The 15637-nt window shown below is 39.5% G+C and overlaps 1 protein-coding gene across 1 annotated transcript in view; it reads right to left on the reverse strand.

Annotated features, from left to right (window-relative positions):
- Window positions 1–4532, reverse strand: part of MEI4 (meiotic double-stranded break formation protein 4) — a 132638-nt gene extending 128106 nt beyond the window's left edge. The window contains exon 1 of the mRNA XM_054514425.1: window positions 4298–4532. Within this exon, the coding sequence (XP_054370400.1) occupies window positions 4298–4359 (62 nt within the window). The 5' untranslated portion in view covers window positions 4360–4532. The remainder of the gene's footprint in view (window positions 1–4297) is intronic.
- Between the last annotated feature and the right edge of the window lie 11105 nt (window positions 4533–15637).

A 15637-nucleotide genomic window follows, 5' to 3' on the forward strand; every position in this document is an offset into this window, starting at 1 on the left:
ACTGAACCCAGGACTTGGCCAACAGTTTAGGCTTAGAGGTTTTAACAGTACCTAAACTTGACAGCACTTAATTGATAGACTAATTTAAACAATTTAACAAAAGGTTCTTATAGAATTTACTAGCACAGCAAGAACTCACAGGCACAACTTACTTATGAATGTAATGTATTTAAGAGTCCAAGATACAAACATTCATAGTCCATTTGCTATCACACATTCACATTCACACTGACTTAAAAGAGTATGTGTAAAGTATATTTCTATTATCTACTTTCTTTTGCATACATTTTTTATTTTTAACTTTTCAACAGAAATAAGTGCAGCTCAGCTTATATAATTGTTGGAATATAGTTATGCCTGTGAGCCAAGGATTCAGCTGATGGATTTGTCACAATAATTCCTTATTTGCAATGTAACGCAGCTTTATTTACCCTCAATGAATGTAAAGATAAAATTCTTGCAATCTCTGCAGAGGAGTTAGTGGTGCTTTGGCAGTATCTCACACTAGTTGAAGAATTTTGAGCACATGTAAGCCCTATGAGCTATATTTCAATATTCAGGATGATCCAGAAGGGTCAAGAATTCATTGCCATAAATTCTGAACCTGGATCATAACAACATCACATAAGATGCATCACAGAAGATTTCTGCTGTTTTACAGAAGATTTCTCCATAAAAGAAGAAATGTTTAATGAGGAATTTGGAGACAAGGTAACTCAAACAATTTTATTATCTATCCTGTGGTGTATCTGTATCCTGATGACAGTCAGATCTATACTGTGTGCAGATGTACTTGCACACAGTATAGATAATAAACACTTCATGGCATTTGATGAAAGGGATTGTACTGTTTTAGATTCCTTTCTGATAATGTTCTCATGTTGACTTCACTGAAAATATTGGTCAGGAGACAATTAAGAAATTAAATGTATTCCTAAAGCAAAACAACAATACCACTATGCCAGATATGCTATATTTAAAGCAATTATAATTATTAATATAATATAATATTCAGGTTTTAATGTTTAAGTTCTGATTTTCCAGCCTTGAAATCCATCCCATCCTGTGAACCTCAATTTAATTTCATTTTTTATCATCTTTTGCAAACATTTTGTTTTCCCTTGGCATATGAGTCAATTTAATAACCTGATCAAAGATCAGAATTTCTTGTATATATGGACTATAATAAATTTATGTCATTTTCCTGAAATTTGTATTAAACCAGAGTAACACTTCAAGAGAGGTCTGGCTATATTTCATATCTGAACACTATATAAAATAGTAAGACACCCATTCTCATTACACAGTGACATAAAAACTAGGCAATAACATTTCCTTGCATCCTCAAAAATGCAAGCTGGCAAGCTCTCCTGGGATATGATTAACAGCTTTTCAGCTGGGGGTACTTACTTAATAATGAAATTATTTCTTTAACTATTAACCTTTGATGACATCAATAATTCCCATGTTTAGGACACAACAGGGTCTGGTATTGGACACGGAGGAGGAACATGCACTGACAAACCCTGCAAACAGCCATACCTAAACAGAGTCTTTAAGGTGGCTTTAGCTTCCATTCTTCCATGTCAACAGCTAACCAAAAGCCATGTTTTCAGTAGCAGTCAGGACCTTGTGGCTTCCACAGTCCTGTTATGAGGAGATTTTCAGAAACATTCAGGCACCAGCTCTTCTGAAAAATCTACTAATTGCTTTAGGGGCTGGAGACAGCTTTGGTCTTCTAATGAGCTGCCCCCCTTACAGCCATTTCTCAGCCCCAGGGAACAGCAGCTCAAAGGCTCTGCCTTACTCTGCCATTTCTCTGCCATTATGTTCACTCACTCCTTCCCTCTGAAGCCTTTGGTGCCTGTGTTTTACTCCTGTCACAGCTCGTTCCTGTTCCAGCAGTAAGTGTGGACTTTTTTATTTTGTGCTTGACCAACAGAGAGGTATTCCCTTCCTGCTAAAGCCCTCTGGGCATGACTCCAGCACAAGGAATGTCTGTTTGCAAATTACCCTAGTGCTGGGAGACAATGATAGATGACCTCTCACAATATTGGGTGAAATATTGATTAAAGTCATTGATCCCATTTTTGAGTGACTGTTTCACCCAGGTAGACAAGTGAAATGAAAAATCTGTCAGTGTCTGCAAAAGCCTTTTTCAGAGACATCAGAAGCTTTTTTGTTTGTTTGTTTGTTTTTTTTTTTTTTTTTTGGTTGACCTTTTGGGCTCAACAGGGTTAAAAGAATTCATAATACTGTTCATATGTGTGTGGGTTTTTTGTTTGGGTTGGGTTAGTTGGGTTTAGTTGGTTTTTTTAAGAGCCTTCTTCTATGCAAATAAGTTGTTCATTTGCTTGATTGGGTTTTAGATAGACAAGAGACAACTGCATATCACTCAGCCCTTTACTCATGAGCAGCCCTCAGTGACAGGGCCACTGCTCCCCCAGCTAGGAAATCCTTTGCAGATGAGGCAACACGGCCTGTGAGCATGTTTGCTAAGGCTAGGTCTACATATTCCATACACCGTTTTATGTTTTGCAAGAAGCTATTCTAGTTTTTTTAATGTATGACCACCTAAAGGAATCAGTTATTACTTTGTGTTATTTTACTGGCATGACATTAGTGGCTTGTCTTGTTGACATTAACAGACAATCCAAGGCTAGATCTCAAATGTAAATGATAAAAACTATCACCTTGTAAGTCAGCTGTTAATACTTTCAGACTCACCACCATAACATGTGCTACTACCTGAAAATAAATGTTCCATTAAAATGTTTTCATTTGTTTCTGAGCTGCACTGCACACGTGTTCTGATAGTATTACAGCTGGTTAGGTGAAGTTATATAATGCCAATCTGTTTCTGAGGGAGCACATAGGCGAATTTCCACCAATGACATAAAATAGTCATCATCAGAAATTTGCCTATAAATAATGGATTTAGCATTCATGCATGCAAAAGTGGGATAATGAAGATGCTGGCCTTGGCAGCTGCATTCGTAATGAAATAGAAAAAGAACTCTGTATTTCATTCCAGGATCTGCAAAAGGCAAACACATCTCTGGTATCACCTGGGAGGGAGCTATGCATCAGAACAGGTTGCTGGGAGGGTGCAACAAAGAGTTTAAATAGATATTTTCAGGCAGAGAACACAGCAGTTAATGACTTGGCTGAGAAAGTATCACTTCTGCAAAAAATGTGAATGTTGAGAAAATCTTTTCACACTGAAACCAAACAAACCAATCAGTGTTGACTCTGTACAAAGGTTTTCCTACATGAGAATTGCTCAGTTGCCCAATAGCTCCATCTGCCAAAGGATAATTCTACTTTCCCTCTTATTCAGAGTGCTTTGTGACACTTGATATACTGCTTATAAGACATGCTGTGCAGCAATTCCCCATTACCAAATCAAAAGAGATGACAATTCACTTTTTGGTGTCCGAAAAACTTCAACACATTTAGTATGGTATAAGAAAACTTTCTTTGTTAAGGTCAGCAACACCACAGTCAGCCCTCAGAAACCACACCCCTTAGCCCTCCCAGGTAACACTGTGCCTCATTTCTCTCCTTGCCAATAACTCAGGCTGCAAATCATTGCTTGGGTTATCTGAGGCAAACCAGTCCCATCTTTGTGTCCAGTCAGCATTCCCCTTTTAGCCTCATCTCTAGGCTTCTGAATATTCTTGATTAGTTGATAACAATTGAAGAAGAAAAACATTCTAAGGCTGAAGCACGTGTCACTGGAGTCCTACTTTCATTATAATACTCCATCTTTAGAACAAAACCAAGCACATCCCCCCACTGCAGACCTACAGTTTGAACATTCACATCTGGCAGTTAGCCATGAACAAGCACAGCCAGATCCAATAGAAATGTTAGAATCTATATTATCTCCTCTCCCCTGCTATTATCCCCTAACGCCTGACAAAACAGAAGTGTGCAGCAAGTTAATAAAGTTTCTCTGGTTTAGTAAATGAAGAGTCAGAGTTTACTTCTCAACTAGTTAACAATATGCTAAACAGGAATTTGGGACTCCTGTGTCCTTGAAATCCCTGATTTTTAGCCTTGTTGATAAAAAGAGAGAAATGTGGCATGAAGTATACTTCGAGCTGAGCCTCCCCAGCTGGGACACAGGGTTCTCATCTCAGAACTCTGGCTCCAGAGCAAAGCCCAGACTCCCCCATTCTGTCACCTGCAATGATTAAGCATTCATGCCAACCCATGCAGCCTGGAAAGGTCATAAAAACCAAGCACACTGTCAACCCATCCTCCTTGGGAGCAACTGCAGACTTCCACTCACCTCTGCCGAAGAAGAAGGAAAGAGACTCCCTGCGTAGGCATCTCCATGGTCAACAAACACATCTGGTCACCTCTCACATCACTGTCAGGGAAATATGCTGGCACCAAATGAAAGCAAAAGCCTTTCCTGATCAGACCAAGAAAGTCTGACAATTGTCTTGTGGTGGATGCCAGAGAGATTCTGAATATTTTGGCAGAAACAGCAGCTTTTCTAGGTGGGAATCTGCCTACATAGTATTTATGCAAACATTTCCTCACTTGGTCTGTAACCACCCCTTCACAGCAAAGCAGAGCAGCATTATCGCCAATTCTTTAGATAGTTGTGAGTTTAAAATACTACCACTGCCTAAAATAAAAGGAATTTCAATCACAGTGCTCCCTGAAATGAAAGAGGTGGATGCCAGTTTGACAATTTAAGCTGATAGCAGAGATACTGCCTCTCCAGCATTTTTGGCACCTGGCCTAGGGAGGAAGGAACAAGAAGAAAGGACAAAGAGAAAGTAGGGATAAAAGGAGGAGGAACGTGATCCAGTTCATTTAATATAATGACAGAAATCCCTGGAGGGACACTGATTTACATCTACAGGCACTTCAGAGCCAGCATTAATAACAGGTACACAGTTGTACAACTGATACAGCAGCTCAAAGAGAGAATGTGAATTATATCTAGCATAATAAAAACAATCAAGCCTGCAGGTCAGAATGTAAGGGAAGGATAGTAACTGCTGAGCCCAAAATTACTACCTTGGTTAGCAGCCAAGATAAAGAGTGGGTCATAAATTATCTGCAGGTAAAAGTCAGAAAATAGGTATTTCTGCATCCACACCTGAACTGAAAGCAGCAGTGTGTGAAAATTGATTAGCTATGCATGCAGGTTTACAAAATACCTAAACAAAGATTCCTGAGCCCTCTGCAAGCACAAGATCAGGCATGTAAGAGAACAGCATCAGCATCAGCACATTAGCATCAGCAAAGAACACTTTTTTTGGTCCAGGTACATATTCCTGAATTAGGCACTGGAGAGAACTGTTTAAAAAAGCCTCAAAGCATTATCTCTGACTGAAGCAGAGCTATGGTCCCAGAATACTGCTGCAGGCAGGGGAGTGTGGGGGTATCAAGGACTCAGAAAGTTACTAAGGCACGAAACTTGTAGGCATTGCTGGGCTGCCTAAGCACCACGTGAATACAGCTGAAGCAAGAACATTGCAAAAGCTGAGGAACATGGAAGTATATGAAAGCAAACACTTCAAATCAGTATTTAGCTCACATTTACACCCAATCTAGCAGAACATTACAGAAAATTTAGAATGCCAGGCAGCATTACTGTTCACAACAAGGAGGTCTGGCTTAGCATACTGGATATTGCAAGCTCTCCCCTCAGTGCAGCCTCATGTAATCAAATGGGAGAGATGCAAAACATTCCCAGGAAAGACCATATTAGTAAATGCATCAAGCAGCATGTCAGAAGCTGAGCAAAACATTTTGCCACAGAACGTAAATTGGCCAATATAAAGAACTACTAATAACTGGAAAACATGTAATTTAGTAAACTAAGTAAGAATCACTTATGGATTATACTGTTAAAACCAACATATTCAGGGCCAAGATAGCAAACAGAAATCATCTGCAACAGCAGTGGATCCAAATTTCTTGCCCTCTGTTGACAGAGACTTCTCATTTCCAATATGCAAGAATTAGAGACAAAACAGAAGGCACTGAAATGCCTTTGCCCAAGCTGTAAAGATTGCCAAGTATCAGCTGTAGTCTGGTCTTTCTGTCCTTTAAACAAATGGCCACAGCTAATGCAGCAAGCCATCCTGGTATTCAGGGCTTTTTTCATGACCAACTGGTGATGTGTCCCTTCTGGAATTGAAATGGCTCAAAAGAAACTGGCCTGTGGAAGAAAGGCTCATATATAATCTCTAAGGAAAGATGTTTTTCTTGTCAACTACTATAAATGTCACTTATTCAGACAAGGTGTGTGATAACAGAGAGAGAATATCTTTCAAACCACTGGTTTTCTCCAGTAATGCCCAGGTTTCCTCCATGATATCAAACACATTGCAGTTCCTGTGCAGGTGGTGTGATTTCACTTGGTTGATAGGATCACCACGGATAAATGCTTGATTCTCCTGGAATGGCCATGGCAGTCTCTCTCTGTTCTTCATCCTTGCATTGCTTGGGGATTAAAATCCTGGGAAATGCCTATTTACCTAGTGGGTGCTGGTTGAAACAGAAATCTATACACGTTACATACCATGCACATCAATGCCATGGCAAAAACCTGTTCAAAATGTAAACCCAGTGAGAGCAAGCTGCCCACAGAAAGCTGTGACACTGCTTCAGGCCATGGTGCCTCTGCAGACCAGAGCAAGCCATGGTGATTGCAGTGACTTCCTGGTTTCCATTTGCCATTTTTTGTCTTCTGGTAATTCCTCTATGACTCTTTTTAAGAAGAATTAATCTCCCTGAACACCTTCCCTTGTTTTTTACAAATGCAGATTTCAGATTCAGTTTAAGCAAGCTGTCTGTGCTCCGTGCAGAGACAGCTGATAAATTCTGTATTGTTACCCTAATCTGAATCACTGTAGAACAGTAATTTAATATTAATGTAATCTTGTACACACCTATAATAAGCAAATGCATTTAGAAATAAAAATTGTTTCAAAGTGCCACCAACTGTTGTTTTTGCAAACTGCAGTTCAAAGAATCTATTTAAAAATGAGTCTACTGGATGTTTTAACATTTCTGGTGTAGCACACAACTTAAAAGAACAAGTACACATTATCCTTTTCCCAAGCTAGACAAGCAGTAAATCCCATTACAACAGCTCCCCTATGGCTGGGTTTCAAAGGCAACATAATGCAGTATACCAGACACACCTTTTCTGTTGTTTATAAAATTCTGTATTTCATATTTGATTTAATGACAAGTCAATTTTCAAAACTTTCAAGAAGCCTCCAAAATTATCTGAGAGAACCAAGGACTAGAAATTTGCATTGCTTTTAAAATATGTCTATTATTAGTGATGTGTGAGTTCCTAAGCATTAGGTGTGTGCTAAGAACAACATGCTCTAGTGGTCTGCTTTCATCTCTTCAAACTTCCAGTCTTCTCAAAATTTGCTTTCCTAATTTCCTGAATTTTGCTTTCTCTTTATTCAAGCTGAACTTCCCACAATAAGAAACTCTTTTATGATCTTCTGACAGTAAGCAAAGAAACAGGATTATAAAGTTTACCAGGAAAGCAGAGTGGTACAAATCTCTTGGTGCCACAAACAGGGTAAGTAATCACAGAAGTTTGTCATGAGACAGTCTTCCAGGAGACTGAATGGTTACAGCTCCCAGTGAGCTTCTCTCCATAAATAGCAGCCCTAAATCAATTTTGTTTGCTTGCTGTGATTTTATGAAATGCATCAACTATTAAACAAATCAATGTGACCCCAAAGATTCCTTGGCTTAATATCTTATTATTTTGGGGCTATAGGCTGATTAGGCATTTAAATAATTTTCTGTGATAGCATCTGCATTATTTGAATATGCCAGATTGTGAACACAAACCTTTATATTTCTCCACTGCTTTATTTGCCAGCAATGATGATAATAAAATTAACAGCCTTCCCTTGCTTTTGCTGATGCCATTTAGCATTTTCCAGAGAGGTCAAAGTAGGCATTTTACTGGTTGGAAATGAAATGTGTCATGCAAGGTTTGAGTTATTCAGCTATTGACTGGTGGGAGCATTCATTTCAGTGAATAGTAAGTCACTCCAATGTTCTCAGTCCAAATTGATCCAGCAGAATGAGACCCCCTTTGAAATCTGAACTCCCCCACAATTTTTCTTTCAAAACTGCAGCTCTGAACCCCTGTAGATGTAGTGGGTAATTGGTGCTGATTGATTTCTGAATGTGCAGATGGAAGAACAGGGAGAGGAATGGCGCAATGACATGAGAGGATGCAAAGTTCAAGAACACCCCAGGCATATGCCAAGGAGACTTTTCCTTTTTGCATGTGACTGCAAAAAAAGCCAATGAGGAAGAAAAGAAATCAAAGATATAGCTGAAAGGTGAAACAAGGAGATTGTAGCCTGCAGGAAAATGTTGGTGAGATGGCTAGAGGAATGAGGAGTTTTCAGCAAAACAGCACATGCTTAAATGGAGTAGATGAAGCAGAGTGCAGAATTGTAGAAGGTCCTAACCGCATAGAAAAAAATCTGCTCAATTGGCTGTTCTGAGAAAAATTCCAAAGCAGCTCATATTGACAAAACAGTGGACATCTGAATCATATCAGTTCCATTTTCTTAATAAAGTTTTAAAAGAAACAAATGAAAAGTTTGATTAAGAAAAGCAATAACTTAGGATATCCACAATTTTCCTTACATGAGGAATTCAAGCTTTTTGGATTATTTCAAAGGTTTGAAATATTTTCTGACTGTTTTGAATTATTAGAAATATCCAGGTACTCAAAGCCATCACTGCCCTATTGTCATCATAGTAAGAAATGCCTTTATTTCCATTCAGTGTTTCACAAGTAACTGTTATTATCAGCTACATAAATCTCAAGTGCTGTACACCATGACTTCCTACTTTTGCCTGGTCTTACAGGCATAGTTCTGACTCTGATTACCAGTGCCATATGAGAATATTACATTAAGTAAAAATCAGGCTGGAATTTGCAACTTGCATTCCAAAAGCAATTGAGAACAGAATCTCAGAATGACAATTGCCAAACAGAACAAAATCTTGAGAATTTGTAGGGTAAAATATCAGGCTTCTATGGCCCACACTACTGAGGTTTTGCAGTTTTGTTTTCCTTTCTAGTTTAGATCTAAGAAAACCAATTATGATTCATCAAATGACACTTCTGGTATCAATTTAGGTGACAACAAAAAAAGCTTACATTGTTTTCCTTAATGAAGAGTAAATCTGAATTTTACAGAGCTGCAGCCAGAGCCTACTGCCCCTATTAACATTGCTTTATAAGAAATATATCTTTTTAATTTTCCTTATTTCCTGATCAATTGCTTTGGCATCCTTTCCCCACTTCAAAATGAATACATCTCAGCACTCATTAACACAGTGTTGAATAGCAGTGCTTCCTTTTGTAACAAATCAACATTACTGTGGTGTGCAATGTGGGTTGAGTCTCATTTACATTAGGATTCTTTATACCATTCCGACAAGAGAGACATCTTTATAGGGAAAATCTAATGTCTGCCACAGATACTTATTTGCAGAGGCAACCAGACCAAGGCAGCTTCCCCAGGTTTTGCTGCTGCAGCAGAGACTCTGACATGTGCAGCACCAAGTCCTGTGTCCTGCCCCAGCACAGACAGTGACAGCACTCACCAGCACAGACCAGGCTCTCTGATGTGCTGCTGGCTGGATGTTGACCCCCACATTCCTCTTATCAGAGAGACTGTGAGTCTTTCATTCTCACTAATGAGGAGCAAGACAAGGTGAACAGGTTTGGGACTTCACTGAGACTCCCACATCACAAAAATGCATTTTGCACCATAGAGTCACATCACCCATCAGAGAGGTGGTTATCAGACAGAAGCTGAACTCAAATGTTACTTCAAGCTAATTTCCAAGCTTCCCAGAGACTTGAATTTCTGACTTGTCCGCAACAAATGAAGCGAGTCTTTACTTCATCACTCATTATTCAAACCCACTTCTGCTGAAGTGGCCAGCTATCCTTTAAACCCAATATAAATCTCATACTATAAACCTCTTAATTTAACTTTCCTCATGGCTTTTTGAGGAGCAAATAAATATCCCTCTGCTTTTCAGAAAAATGCCTCTGCAATTAAACCTTTTATTAAATCCTTAGATTAGTAAGAGCTGTACTGTCATATGAATACTCTATTAGCATGAAAAAAATAGTTAGAAACAAAAGGCATGGAATATTCCTGCTAAATGAAAATTCTTATGAAGATCACAGGATCCACAGGAATTGCCTAGCACAAAAGGAATCTTTATTGATATGTGTTGCAGAATTAATAGAACAACAATAATAGCAGAATTGTAACACTTTGCTTTCATACATGCTAGGGCAAAACTTTGCCTTGATCAGTAATTTAACCAGATTTGTTTTAGTCCATCAGTTTTGCTTTGCAGCACATTTTATCCCTCCTGTGACTGCACTTAATGGGTGAAAAGTTTGCTGTTTCCATTCATGCTGTCTGTTAATGTTTTCTGCTGGGCTCTTCCACATTCCTGGCAATCCCTCATATTTTTTACTTCATTAGTTCAATCCCTATTTTCTCTAATTCCTGTGTTTTAACAATAATTCATTCTGAAAGCCAAACAGCACACTGCCAAAATCAGGTCACCCTTATTTTGTTAAATTCTGCTGGGATTTTAATACATATGGTGTTTCTCCCTGCTCCTGTTTATATACAACACTTAAAAGGGCAGGTCTATGTCTTCACTGCCTTGATAACTAAAGCTACCTTTCCAAATTCAGTCACCACTATTTATTAATCTCTCGTGGCTGTGTCCAGAAATCTTTCTGCATTAATGCAAAGAAGCAGAGAAATGCTGGCAGGAGTAGGATCCTCTGGAAGTCATCCAGCCTGACATCCTCTGGGGAGCACAGCGGTGCCAGCGCTGGGTCAGGTCAGCCTGTGGCTCTGCCTTGCCAATGCAGCAAAGGTAGATGCAGCTTCCCTTTGAAATTGTTCCCTACCTTCCTTCGATGGATTAGTTTATAAAATGATAGAGTACATCTGCAATTTACTAGTGAGCAGCTAGGCTATATATGTGTATTTTAAAATAAAATGTGTGGCTCTGATTTTATATGAGTTCTTATCATGAACTTTTTCCCTTCTTTGATTCATGATTTTTCCCTTCTTTTTATGTGACTGCCTTTCACATATATTTATATACATCACACATATATGTTTACATATTTTATCAGATATATAATTTTATTATAAGGATATATGTGCATACCATATATCTGATATCTATCTGTATCTGTCAGCCTTTTTACACTCGCTTCAAGTAGCATATGAGAATGGTGTAGGAAGAAGTAATGAGACTGGGAAGTCAAATATCAGAAAACAGAGGCATGAGAGCACAAAGACTTAAAGACAGCAGGTCTGTTTAACCAGTAGAAATAAGTTAAAAATGAACCTTGACTGCAGGCTATCTGATTGAAGGCTATAAAGAACTATACTGGCAGAACTATTGGACACCTAAGGCATACAAGTTCATGCTAAAAAGAAGATGGAAATTTTTACCAGATTTTTACCAGCATTTCACCAGTGGAATAGACTAAAAAGAGATCTGGAAGAATGAATTGGGATGGGTCAGAATATGTGACCTGCTGGAGATCTCTTGTGTCCTTGAGGATTTTTCTGCTTTTTCTCCTGCTATCTCAGCTGGGCTGATAAAATATATTTCTTGTGTTCCTCCTCTAAGACCTGATGCTTTCTCCAGTCACAAATTCTTGAGTCAGAGTACTGGTTGGTAAAATTGTGTGGCCTGTAGTTATTGGTAGAGATCCCTAACACTTCTTGGGTGCTTAAAAATCTGTTACTTTTTTCTGCCTGCAATAGGTGGATGCTCAAATTCTTTAGCAAGTTTCAGATATTCGAAAAATGCTACCCAGTATGTAAGTAGTGTGGGTGGAATTTAATTGTAAATGTACATAGTTACATTGCTTAAATGACAGCGGGGTTTAGTCCTTATTTTGTCAAGATTTGGTTTTGATCCTCGAGATCATTTGCTGTTAATTTTCTATATTTTTACATTTCTGGCTTTTGGGGTAACCCACACAAAACTTTCCCTACAGAGACACATCTATTTGCAAATCACCTCCATCTGAATATTGTATAATTTAGTGAAGCTACTGCTTGTATAAGCTACTATTATCAAGATGCAGAGGCTGAAATTATCTAAAACTGTTTGATAAATATCCTCAAATTTCTCTCTTGCTTTCCTTCATCTGGCTGTGCCCACCAAGTGTTCTTAAAATTACAAAAAGTAAAACTGTGCCCTTTAGCTTCAAATATATTCAAATATAGACTTCGACAAAAGAGTGTTAGAACCATTTCATCAAGTCCTCCTGGCTCAAGGTCATATTAAACATGCCTGTGATTAGACATCCAAGTAACTTGTTTCTTCATTTCTCTGGCTTTTCAGAAATCTCATTGGCAATCAATTGGAAATTTCTGATCCATGAGCAAATGTCAGAGGGGCTGAAAACAGTTAATAGGTAGACTCTTTTCAGGGCAGATCTTTTCCAGCCCAAATGATCCTTGATAAGCTGCAGTCTGACCCTTTTAAAGGAAAGCAGAACTGAGTACAGAAACAGGAGTGAGAAGACAGCAGATGATTTTAAAGCATACATAAAATCTCCAAAACAAATTTAACCCACTCCTTTCATTAAGGAAAGGAGGATATCTAAACTTGCTCTAATCATTTTCATGAAAGAAATCCAAGAAAGGGAATGCACACAACCATCAGCTTCCAGGAATAGCTTTCTTCATACTGTTTCAGCCAGATAATATTAGGCTGTCAACAACTGGCTGACCCATGTTTCATGGCTCCTCAGAGGATGATGTCTCAGAGGACTCTGTGTACTTACTGGCAATCAAAATGTCAAAGACTGAACAATGCTACCAAAATGCTTTTTTTTTTTTTTTTTTCTGAAAAGGGAACTACTGAACTCTTGCAGGTCTCTCTCAGAACATGAAACTAAAAATTCTTTTTCTCAGGAATTTACAAAGTGTAAATGTAAATGTGAGATGTAGGAAGTGGGAGTACTGCTGAGGTTTTATCAGATTCATTTTCAGAATCATGTAAAAGAGCAATCTACATTACTGGGTTTTTCACCACTGGTCCAAAGGTCATTGATAGGGCAGGACAGCAGAAAACAAGAGTAAATTAACTCCTAATGTTACATATAGTACTAAGCCAGTAAGAAAGTCTGCTGAGGCAAGAAATGTACTCCAATGAAAGACATTTCCAACAATAAATGCCAATATTTGCACTAAACCCAAAGGAGAGAGGAAGAAGCCTGGAAAGTCACTGATAATAGAAGTCCTGTCTGCCATGACCAGGTGCTTAAAGTTTTATATTAAGTGTGTGCATCTTAGGCAGAGGTTGGGCAGATTCACTTTAGATGAAATCCCCAATTCTTATAATCAAACTATAAGTAAGATATTAACCTTTGGGGAGGCTTTGGAGAAATTAATCTTTTAGGGCAGGTAAGAAGCAGATGCAGAAGGGAAAGGGTAATTATGTTCTCTACTTCTCAAAACCCCAGTCATTAAGAACGTAATTTCTAGCAGGGGTGTTTTCCCCCTTTTATCTCTATAGCTCAGAATTCAGAGCTGCAATAGAAGCAAACAACGAGGTGCACATTACATCTTAATAGTCGGCTCTTTTGTTTATTTCTCGCTACTTGCGTAAGGTACACAAGGGGCAGTCCTTATCTTTAAAATATAACAAAACATACAGCAAAACTGCTTTTCTCAAGCAGAAAATGAGGAACCTTTATATTTTGTAGATTCTGGTTGATCTTATTTTGAACTGTCCACTGTGCTGATCATGTCAGTTTATGTGGATCATTTGTTGCTGTACTTGCTTTGCATGGCAAGGCTTTGGTAGCAGAGGGGCTACTGTGAGAAGCTGTGAGAAGCTGTTAGAAGCTTATCCTGTGTCCAGCAGAGCCAATGCCAGACAGATCCAATATAGACCCACTGTTGGCCAAGGCTGAGCCCATCAGTGATGGTGGTAGTGCCACTGGGATAAGGTATTCAAGAAGGGAGAAAAAACCTTCTGGATTTGCACCTGTAGCAGAAGAGCAGAGTGAGAGAATATGTGAAACAGCTCTACATTAACCAGCATCAGCGAAGGTGAAGGGGGTGGACGTGCTCCAGATGCCAGAGTAGCGATTGCAAGCCATGGAAGCCCACAGTGGAGCAAATATCCACCTGCAGCCCCCTGAGGAGCGCACACTGGAGCAGGTGGATGCAGCTGAAGGAGGCTGGGGCCCCATGGGAAGCCTCTGCTGGAGCCAGTTCCTGGATGAACCCCTGGGTCCATGGAGAGAAGCCCCTGGAGCAGGTTTGCTGGCAGGACTTGTGACCTTGTGAGGGACCCATGCTGGAGCAGGGCGTGCCTGAAGGACTGCACCCTGGGGAAGGGATCTGTGCTGGAGCAGTTTGTTAAAAATCGCATCCCAGAGGAAGGACTCACATTGGAGAAGTTCAGAGAGGATGTCTCCCATGGGAGGGATGCCACGCTGAGTGGGGGAAGAGTGTGAGTTCTCCCCTGAGGAGGAAGCAGCAGCAGAGGCAATGTGTGATGAACAGACCGCCAACCTCATTCCCCATCCCCCTGCACTGCCTGGGGGGAGGAGGCAGAGAAATCAAAAGTGAAGTTGAGCCCAGGAAGAAGCAAGAGGTGGTGGGGAGGTTTTTTAAATTTGGGTTTATTTCTCATTACTCTACTCTGATTTGATTAGCAGTAAATTAAACTAATTTCCCCAAGTTGAGCCTGTTTTGCACATGACAGTAACTGCTTGAGTGATCTCTCCCTGCCCTTATCTCAACCCACAAGCCTTTCATTATATTTTCTCTCCCCTGCCCAGCTTAGATCTTGACAGTGATTTCTGAACTGTACAGATGAAAAACAACATAAGAGAAAATATTAATAGCTTCTATTGACAGAGAGTTTATTCCAAGCCACTCAAAGTGTAGAATCAGGACCCTCAAAGCTATTTTCATAGTAGCAAATATGGTTTCTCTGCTCAAAAGAATTGCAGTCTAAGATTAGCACTAGCAGAGGCACACAGGTGGGAAAACATCAGCAAAGAAAATACAACCAGGAAGAATAATAGGCAGCAGTCACAGTTTAATCAACAGCCTGACTCTTGTAAAGTGTGCTTTGTTGGTAACACAGCGAGGGAGGATTTTTATCCTTTATAATGAGGATATCTGTACCTGCTACAGGAAACTTGTCTCGAGCCTGGGAGGGCATGAAGATGTCTGACTGAAATTGAATAATACTCTGGGAGGGGCCAGCATCAGAGGCTAGTGGGAGGCAGTAATTAACCTGAATATGTGATGAGAAGTAGATGAACTATCAAAGGCTTTGAAAGTCATGTAAAGAAAATGTGCTTATTAGTGAGGTATTAATGGAGGAATGAGATAAGAAAAAGGATGCACAAAGAAGGGATGAAGAGAGAAGAGGGTCATGGCCACAACAGCAGGCTATGGAATTGTGTGGTTGCATTTTACGTAGGTATAATGCAACTTCCAAGATCAGAAAAACACAGCTGAAACATTATAGAAACCAGGATGGCAGTTTTAGGAACTAAATCTCCCTAGCC

This window comes from Molothrus ater, chromosome 3, assembly GCF_012460135.2.
Source record: "Molothrus ater isolate BHLD 08-10-18 breed brown headed cowbird chromosome 3, BPBGC_Mater_1.1, whole genome shotgun sequence".
In the NCBI taxonomy this organism is placed as follows: Eukaryota; Metazoa; Chordata; class Aves; order Passeriformes; family Icteridae; genus Molothrus; species Molothrus ater.